The sequence below is a fragment of the Mercurialis annua genome, linkage group LG6 (genome assembly GCF_937616625.2).
Source record: "Mercurialis annua linkage group LG6, ddMerAnnu1.2, whole genome shotgun sequence".
Lineage (NCBI taxonomy): Eukaryota > Viridiplantae > Streptophyta > Magnoliopsida > Malpighiales > Euphorbiaceae > Mercurialis > Mercurialis annua.
Genome location: NC_065575.1, coordinates 911,677 through 921,606, shown reverse-complemented (window position 1 = coordinate 921,606; position 9,930 = coordinate 911,677). Strand labels below are relative to the sequence as shown.

The following is a 9,930-nucleotide window of genomic DNA, read 5'->3' as shown; positions in this document are numbered from 1 at the left end:
TCGCAAATAACAAATTCCGTCGCTAATTTCATTTTTTTTCGGCATTTTTCTGCCGTTTTATGCTATTTTTTTGCCGTTTTCCCTGTCGTTTTAAATACAGTAAAACAATTCAATTATGAATTACAATCACTTAAAACTGACAAATAAATATATATATATATATATATATATATATATATAAATATAAGAGTATACATATAAACGTCAGAATATTAAAAAAACTGTATTACATGTTTGTAATAAAATAAACTAACACGACACTACAAAGCTGGTGTGTCGTCATCGTCTGGTGGGGTAGGTGGGCGCTGTGGCCGATACTCTGCCGGAAGGTTAGGAATCATCCTGGCAATCTCCTCGCGTATCATCTGGGCCATGTTCGCAGCCTGCTGTTCCCGAGCCAGTCGCAGACCCTCCTGAATGCCGGCCTGCACACGGCGCTCGACCTCCTCGTCTTCCTGCTGCGACGTCCTAGAAGAGCTGCCTCGCTGCACCCTGCTGCTTGGCCCGGCGTACCTGCTGCTCGCAGAACCCAACCCGTACACGCGTTTCTTCTTGTTGACGCCCTCGATGTCTAGAAACACCTGGGTCTCGTCCACTGCAGCTGGGGTCGAGGAGCTACCCTCTCCGGTCTGAGGCTGTGTCGCAGCAGCAAGCCTCTCAGTGATGGCGTCCTACAAAACAATAAAAAAGATATTAGTTTAGTTTTCAAGCAACCAAAAATGCATAACATATTACAAAGTAAACCTAATTTCTAACGAAATTTCGACAGCATTTCCTCTGTAATATGAGCATCACCCATTTTTCAGGGAAGTCCTGCAAGCAAATTCCAGTATATAATCCAATAATAAACATGTTTAACAGCTAACCAACAAGCATTTTCAATCTAATAGATCATTTCCGAATTATTAAATTCAACTTAGAGAATTACAAGTTTAATAAAAACTTACAGTCATATCCTGAGCCCGTTTGTCGACCGGCTTCTTGTCAGCCTTCGTGGAGTGAAGGCGAGTGTACAACTCCGTCGCACTCGGTTTCCGGCCAAGCTCCCTTTCCTAAAATAATAAAAAATACAATTCAATTAGTATCAAAATAAAATAAATACGTTATTTAAGTATTTTAATTACTGAATTTTAAAACAAACCATGACATCCATATGCTTTAGAGCAGAGCGAGATCCACCAGTATGGCGGACAGGTCCAGAACCGGCGCCCGCTGGCTCGCTCATCCGATTTGCTCGGGCAGTTTCTGACCTTTTTTTCTCTTTCTCTGAGTTCCAGAACGCGTTCCAAGCATCCCAGATGTCCTGGGTCACAGAAATATGCTTCTGTTGCGTCCTCCTCATTCTGTGGATGTTGTCTTTGTAGCGGTTGGCTGCATGGACCATGAAGACCTGTCTAATGACCTCCTCGCTGTACGCCGCACTATCCCACCAGAACTCTTTCTGCAAACAGTACAAACATGTTGCATTAGTTAGTTTTTAAAAAAAACATAATTTAAACGTTACGAAGCTTTAAATTGAATTACCTGAAACTCCTGGAAGTAGAACTCCCTCTGCTCGGCTGTTAGAAAGCGCCATGCTGTTCCATTATCGAACCAGCACTTCCTAAAAATATCCCGCATAGCCCGTGAAACAGGCCCAGAGTCGATCAACATCGTCCTGTGATTTTTTAGGCATAGTTTAGTATATATACATATTACAATTTAAACGTGGAAAACTAAATTGTAAACATACTTGCTAGGGTCCGGGTGAACCCTCGCCCTACCCCGGTCGTCCAGAATAGCCGGGGGCTCGCCAGGCTCACGCTGCTGCCGAGGCTGAACAGGTGCTCCAGCCTCTAACTGCTGCTGCTCCTCAGCAACGTTGTCATCGCCAGGAACAAGGTCTGATCCCCGTCCGCGTCCTCGGCCTGAGGCTGATCCTCGGCCTGTGCCTGATCCTCGACCGCGACCCCTCATACCTGCACATACATCAATTTTAAATGTTCGACAAACAACCAACACATTTATTAATAAAATTATACATTCCTTCGTGAAACATAAAACTATGAAATATTAATTCAAATTCAACAAGTGTACACATGAATAATATAATTAAAAAACATAAATTCGAGAAGCGTTAATACATCATCTTTAACAATTAATTAAGGTTGCAAAAATCTAGTGCATAAAATATACTAAACTACTAAAGTTCTTCGCTTTCATCTTCGTCTGATGAGGATGCGATGAACTCATCTTCTGTTTCTTGTTCAGGAGGCATGAACAACGCATCTTCCTCAGCTTCTCCAGTTTGATCAGCCAAATATGTCGGATTGTCTTCTGTTGCAACAATGAGAGGATTTTCTTCTATGTCATCTTGAAAGGCCGGGATAATCCCCTCGGGCATGTCAAGCTCTGATCGCGCCTTTATCCTGCAAACTGCCCACCAATTTATTTTATCCCTTCTTTTACTCGGATATGGCAGGTAATGAACTTGGTCGGCCTGTTCAGCTAAGATGAACGGTTCATACTTGTTGTATCTCCTTATGTTATTAATATCCACCATGTTGTATTTTTTGTTACTAATTGTGCCTGAATTTTGCGCTGGGTCGAACCATTCGCATTTAAATAAGACAGTCGTTTTCATTGGAAGCGCTGGATACTCTAACTCAATTATGTCTGTCAGAAATCCATAAAAGTCATTTTTGCTATCGACATATTGAGTTCCCCTTACGCAGACTCCACTATTCATTGTAAGTTGTTCCTCCCCATAAGCTTGAGTCTGAAACTTGAACCCGTTTACACGGTATCCCTTAAATGTTCTGACTGATCTAAGAGGTCCTTTCGCGAGACTAAGAATGAAGGGATTGGTACAGACAGTTGGATCTTGCACCTGAAGCGTAAAAGTGTATTATAAATCGGAACTTTTAACAAAAAGATTCGAAATATATTCTGTTAAATACTTACATATTGTTGAAACCAGCAAGCAAAGTCACTCTCGAACTTTGCTTCAAAACATATACTATACATCCACCCGGAGAACAAACGCTGGAAAACAACCAAATATTTTTCTACCGCTACTAGACATATATGGTTTTCGTGACCGAGTTACGGGAGGACCAGTTTTGCAAACTGTACAAACTGTACAATCCCGTGACGTTCAATCTCTTGAACACACGGGACGGGAACTCTAAGGCTAGGTTTGCGATTTTATTCGGTGGGAATAAAATCGAGATTTATTTATAGGTTGAATGTTGTAAATAAAATCTATTCCAACTAAAATAAATCAAAATAAGCAATAAAACCTACTTGTTGAAGGGCAGAACCGCAAAGAGAAGATGAAAAGCCCAGATAAGTCGGAACCACTATGCGCAGCGAGTGTCAGAGAATACAAACCTATCACATTTAAAAAACACGTATTATTATAATAATAAAAAATCTAATAAAAATTCGGCAGCACTTCCCCTAAAAATGAGCATCACCCATTTTTCAGGGAAGTCCTGCAAGCAAATCACAATACATTTTCAAAAATAATTACTAATTGATCAATCACAACCAACAATACCAACACCAATTATAACATTATAATTAATTATAATATTAAATAAATTAATCACACAATTAACCAATTTATATTTTAATTAAACTACAATTGAATTATTAACTTAAATTACCAATTTAATTAATATACATACTTTTATAATATAATTACCTAAATCTAACAATTAATATTAAATTAACACATTAACTAACCAAAATATATAAATTATAATACTTAATTAAACAAAATTAAAGTAAATAATGAAAACCTCACTATGGCAGCGGGATGAAAGCAGTGGTAGCGGGAGGGAGGCGACGACAGCGAGTGGAGGAGGCGGTCTAAAACCGAAATAATTTAACCTAATTTGAATATAAATTACAAAACATAAAATTAATATAAATTAATTTAACCTAAAATAGAAAATTAACCTAAAAACTAATAGAATTTACATTAATTTAACAAAAAATTAACCAAAATCAGAAAATTAATCTAATTTAAACCTAAAACAGAAAATTGAAATCATTAAATTAACCCTAAAACTGAAAATTAACAATAAAGTAATCTAATTTAACCTAAAATATAAAAAATAACCACAAAACTAATATAGTTTACATTAAATTAACAAAAAATTAATCTAAAACAGAAAATTAAAATCATTATACTAACCCTAAAACTGAAAATTAAGCATAACGAATCTAATTAAACCTAAACTAATCTATTTTTTCAATAATAAACCTATTTATTAAACTAATTAACTAAACTAATAAAATTAATAACAATTACTAATTTCATTAACTAGCTTACCGGAAATGGGGAGGAGAGGAATCGACGGCGACGGCAGCGGTTGGAGGAGGCCGGCGACGGCAGCGGCTGGATCCAGAGGAGCAGCGGTGAGGAGCAACGGAAATGGATGACGGCAGTTGATGAAGAACGGCTGGCGGAGGTGGACGGCGCGCGGGTGAAGAGGGAACGGCGAGGAGGTGGACGGCGAGGTGGTGAACGCTGCGAGGAGGTGGACGGCGTTTTTCTGTTTGATTAAACAAAATGGGGGGGGGGGGAAATAGGTCAGGCGTTTCATTTATCACGATAATTAGCGACGGATTGTGAAATCCGTCGCTAATTGTTGTGATAAATGAAACGCTGCGTTTAGTCATCTCAATTAGCGACATATATTTTATTTCCGTCGCTAAATCAGATGACTAAACGCAGCGTTTTGTAATTTCGGCCAATTAGCGACGGATTTCACAATCCGTCGCAAATTTTGGCCAAAAATAATTGCCGCCATCAGATCCCGCCATTTTAGCGACCATTTAGCGACGGTATTTCCGTCGCAAAAATGGCGGGCACACTCCCGCCAAGAAATTAGAGGAAATTGCGACGGATTGTTAGTCCGTCGTGGAATCCGTCGCAAAAATGGCAAATTAGCGACGAAAATGTTGTCCGTCGCAAATGTCCGTCGCTAATTTGCTGTTTTCTAGTAGTGTACTCTTTAGATCGGCTAATATTGTGGACTAGGATCCCAAATCATTTAAACCAATCAATGCTTGGTGGTCTAACCCTTCCTTTGAAATTTTGCTTAATGATTCTTGGAGGAATTTAGCAGTTACTTTACCTAATGCTAGTCTTGTTGCTAAACTTAGGGAACTCAGAAGTATTATTCATGTGTGCAATCATTCCTCTTTTGAAAACTTAAACTTCAAGTTAGATTCGGTTCAATTAGACATTCAAGCTCTTGAAGCTTCATCAGACGTCACCCTTTATTTGAATTTGATTTGAGTACACTGGCGGCTCTTCATTCAGAATTCTCTACAGTTTTGAAGCATCTTGATTCTCTTTGGCGTCAGAAATCTAGATTGAATTGGAACTTACAAGGAGATAAGAATACCAAATTCTTCCACACTACAGCCACACTTCATTCCAGGAATAACTCAATCTCGGAGATTGAGGTGGATAATCAGCTCTACACTAAGCCAGAAGATATTAGGCAATCCATATATCTCTTTACAAGCAGCTGTATAGGCTGAACAACGTTGTTCCTTTCTCCCTAGATTGCCTTCCAATCAGGAGTCTTTCCGTTGAGCAATCTGCAGATCTTGTCTCTATTTTTACCGAGAAGGAAATTCACAATACTCTTTTGGATTGTGACGATAACAAGGCTTCATGTCCGGATGGTTTTAACTTCTTCTTCTATAAGAAGACTTGGAGTATAATTAAGCAAGATTTTTTGGATTTGTTTTACAATTTCTTTCGAACAGGTAATTTTCCGTCCGGCCTCAATACTGCATTCCTGGTTTTGATTCCTAACAAAAAATGTTGTAGATGTTAAAGATTATCGGCCTATCAGTCTTATAAATAGGATTTTCAAACTTCTCTTGAAGGTGTTGGCTAATAGGTTATCTTCTATTTTGCCTTCTATTATTTTGGAAAATCAATTTGAAATTATTAAAGGTATAGAAATATCCATGATTGTCATATGATTTCTTCGAAGCTTCTTCACTTGGCTCAGAGACGTAAAGATCAGGTTTTCATGCTCAAACTTGAATTTCAAAAGACATTTGACTCAATATCTTGGGATTTTATTCTTAAAATGCTATCAAAGATGAATTTTGATGAAACTTGGCTTCAATGGATGTCTTCTCTTTTCGGTTCTGCCCAGCTTTCAGTTCTTATTAATGGAAGTCCCATTAAGAATTTTAATATGGGTAGACGAGTTAGACAGGGAGATCCTCTATCTCCGATGTTATTTGTTTTGGCAGTTGAGGGTTTAAAAGCCTTACTTTCAAAAACTTCAAATCTAGGTCATATTAATGGTATTTATGTGGAGGGTTATTCATAGCCAGTTTCTATCCTGAAATTTGCAGATGACACCCTTATTTTCATGTCAAATGATATGTCTTTTATCAGGAATCTTTTGAGAATTATTTGTTGTTTCGAATTGGTTTCGGGTTTGCAAATTAATTATCACAAATAGGCTTTAATTGGTATTAATGTGGATGATGCCTCTTTAGCTGAAGCTTCGTCGATTCTTGGCTGCAAAATAGATATTTTACCCGTTGTGTATTTAGGCCTCCCGCTCTCTTATAAACCGGTAAAAGTAAAATCATAGGATCCGATTGTTAGCAATTTTTCTACTCAGCTAGCTTCTTGGAAAGGGAATCTACTTTCGCCAGCAGGTTCACTGACATTGATTAAATCAATCCTTTGCAGTATCCCGGTTTATTTCCTTTGTTCCTTCTCGATTCCAAAATCAGTAGTGACTGATCTTGAACGTTTTATAAGAAGATTCCTTTGGAGTGGTTCTTGTTCTTCGATGGGATTCAGCAAGGTAGCCTGGTCGGATGTTTGCCTGCCTTTCGTTAATGGTGGTTTGAATATTACTCCAATGGTTATTAAAAATAAATCTTTGTTTTTGGCTTTGGAAACTAAAAACAGTGAACAGACTCTCTCTATGGTACTTGGTTATCAGGAGCAGCTCAGGTTTAATGGATTGGAGAGATTTAGACTCAGTGAACACGTCAAAGCTATCTCATCTTTGGCGGGTATATATTCAGTTTGTGTGCGTGATTCGAAGGTTTGGGATCAATTTAATTGTGTTGTTCGAATGAAACTGTGAAATGGTGATGCTATTGATTTTTAGAATGATGTTTGGATTAGTAATGTCTCTTTTGCCTCAACAATATCCAAGATTATTCAGTTTGGCTTCTAATAAATCGGCTGCTGTCTCTGAGCTATTCAGACTGCAAATTTCATTTTCCACTGGACAAGGCGGCTCAGAATTGGAGATCAAGACCTGTTAAACTCTCTTCAACTTCAGCTTGCAGGTTGGATATTCACAAGTAGGATGTGATTTGATGGAAACAGAAATCAGAGTATAATTCAGTGGGCATGGTAAAATTACTTCTTCTCAATTTAGCTCACTCTTCAGCTGGGTATTTTTGGAGTTTTAAACTGCCTCCTCGCCTCATTTCTTCCTTTGGTTGCTTCTTCGGGACATAATTTCTTCAAATGTCACGTTGGTGAATCGAGGTATCTTATCACCAATTCATTCTCTTTGTGCGATCTGTTTTGAAGCTGAAACGAGTACCCACATCATTATTCATTGTCGGTTTGCTTGGCTTATTTGGAATGCTTTATTTCATATGTGTAACTTACATTGGGTGGCTTCAAATTCAGTTATTCATTTCTTTTATTTTTGGAGTTCTTTATCACATAGATACTATTGTTCTCTATGGCAAACGATTTGTTTTTTTTTTTTTGGGAATTGTGAAAAAACAGGGAATGCTAGATTATCCAGGCGCCATGAGAACACAGAGATCGCGGAAGTCATATTTCAAGAGATTCGGAAAGCAGTGGAATTTCATAAGGAAAATGATAAGGGGTTTTGTTATTCTGGAATGAATGTTTATAGAAATTTACTTTTCTTTTGTAAATTTTTAGACATCTGTTAACCTTTTAAAGGTTTTGCCAGTCACGTCTTTGTGATTGTGCTTATATATCCATCATTTATTCAAAAAAAGGTAGTTTTGGTAATAAAAAAATACAATCTGTAAATATGTTTAAAAATAATATAAAATTAAAATAAAATACAAAATAGTGTAATGTAGGAAATTTCTTCGAAAAGATATCGATTTTGAGAAAGTCATTAAACCTACTCTATGCTTCAAATTATTTGACAGTAAAAACTTATATTTGTCTAGAGCAAATTACTTTGAGATTCTCTACATATGTTATAATTTACAATTTTGTTTTTTCTGTTTTAAAATCAAACGAAATGGTACTCTATTTTTGTTTGGCTAATCCTCTGAAAATCATCTTTAACCCCAATTTGTTTCCAGCCTCACTTTGCAAAATCTCCAATTTTGCTCAAATTTTCACCTTTTGTTTTTCAATTGTACTCTACAAGTACTAAATTGACCTCTTTTCACTTGAAAAAAGTTCAAATCAATATTTTATATTTTAACACATATTCTAAAAATTAATAAATTTTACAAAAATTAATAAATTTTACATCCACTTTTATTCAACCTTACCGTCTTGATTCTAAAATTAATTAAATTAAATTTATTAACAAAAAATTTAAAAACGTTTTAACAAAAATTTAAATATTTTTACCAAAAAATCGGTCTGTTCTTCCTTGTGAAGAACAAATATGGTTCGATTTAAATTTTAAAATTAATGTTATATTTAAAAAATTACTTATATTTTTTTAATTATTTAATGATACATTTAATTGATTTATATTTAATGTGAAATTAATTAACTTTTGAATTTTTAGGAAAGATTGTTTTTTTGTTTAAATTTTAACATTCGACACTATTTAGAATATTTTATTGAAATTTAAAATATTGACTTGAATTTTTTTCAGTGAAAAGAGATCAATATAATACTTTAAGGGTGCAATTGAAAAACGAAAGGTGGAAATCTTAGCAAAATTGGAGATTTTAAAAGGTGAAAGTACAAACGAATTGAGGGTTAAAGGTGGGGTTTTTGTTATTAAGGGATTAGCCTTTTTATTTCTATCAACAGTCTTGCCCCTTCGCTTGGTATTAGTTAATTGAGTCAAAAAACTTTAAAAAACATAAATTTAAATTTATTCCTTAAATTTATTTTTAACTCAAATACGAACATGAATTTATGAAATCTAATATACTAAATTTTTTACTTCTTTTACTTCAAATTTTTAATACTTTTATTATTTTACTTTTTTTTTTGCTTCATTTGGGTTTTAAAACTAAGAAATTATACTAAAAGAAATTATTATTTTTCAAAAAAATTAAAACATTAATAAATATTAAAAATTAAATTGAAATTGTTAACTCACTATATCTCATAATAATATGATTTTTATTTAGACATTAAAAATATAAATTTAAGGACTAAATTTAAATTTATTTTTTCTAAATTTATTTTTCTTAACTCAGTTGACTAACTAGAAATGAACGCAATGACTAAAATGTAGACGGAAACAAAAGTAGAGAACCACATCGTTTGATTTTTAAACAAGAAGGATGAAAGTGTAAATTATAACATATATGAGGAGCCTCTGAATAATTTATTCTTTTGTTTAATGATGCATCAACTGCTTGTAACCGTTTCTAACAAAATGTGACCCTGGCTTTTTTCATTTCCAACTTAGTTTTATCAATCAATTTTCCTTTAATGATTGAAATGCAATTGATTTCTAATGCATCACTCTGATTGAATAAGTGAGAGAGTAAGTCTAAATCCCAGTTCCTGTTATCACAACTCTATCAGCAGATGTTATCAGAAGAAAGAATTTTCTTCAGCTTCAGAGGTTACTTGCTTCCTAAGGTAACTGACTTGGCTCATGTTGATTGGGTAGATTGTAATGTCACACAGATAGTGTGTTAGTTTGTGATTAAGCAATAGTATGATGCCAAGTGTGTTTGGCA

At 35.2% G+C, this 9,930-nt stretch overlaps 1 protein-coding gene across 1 annotated transcript; it reads right to left on the bottom strand.

The window, feature by feature from the left end:
- Positions 1-236: 236 nt before the first annotated feature.
- On the bottom strand, positions 237-1,642 carry LOC126653408 (uncharacterized). Its single transcript, XM_050347298.2, has 4 exons — positions 1,525-1,642; positions 1,142-1,441; positions 948-1,052; positions 237-671 (listed from the first exon to the last, which is right to left on the bottom strand). Exons 1-4 carry the CDS (start codon positions 1,618-1,620, stop codon positions 261-263), a joined length of 912 nt encoding a protein of 303 aa, XP_050203255.2. The 5' UTR covers positions 1,621-1,642; the 3' UTR covers positions 237-260.
- Positions 1,643-9,930: the final 8,288 nt, after the last annotated feature.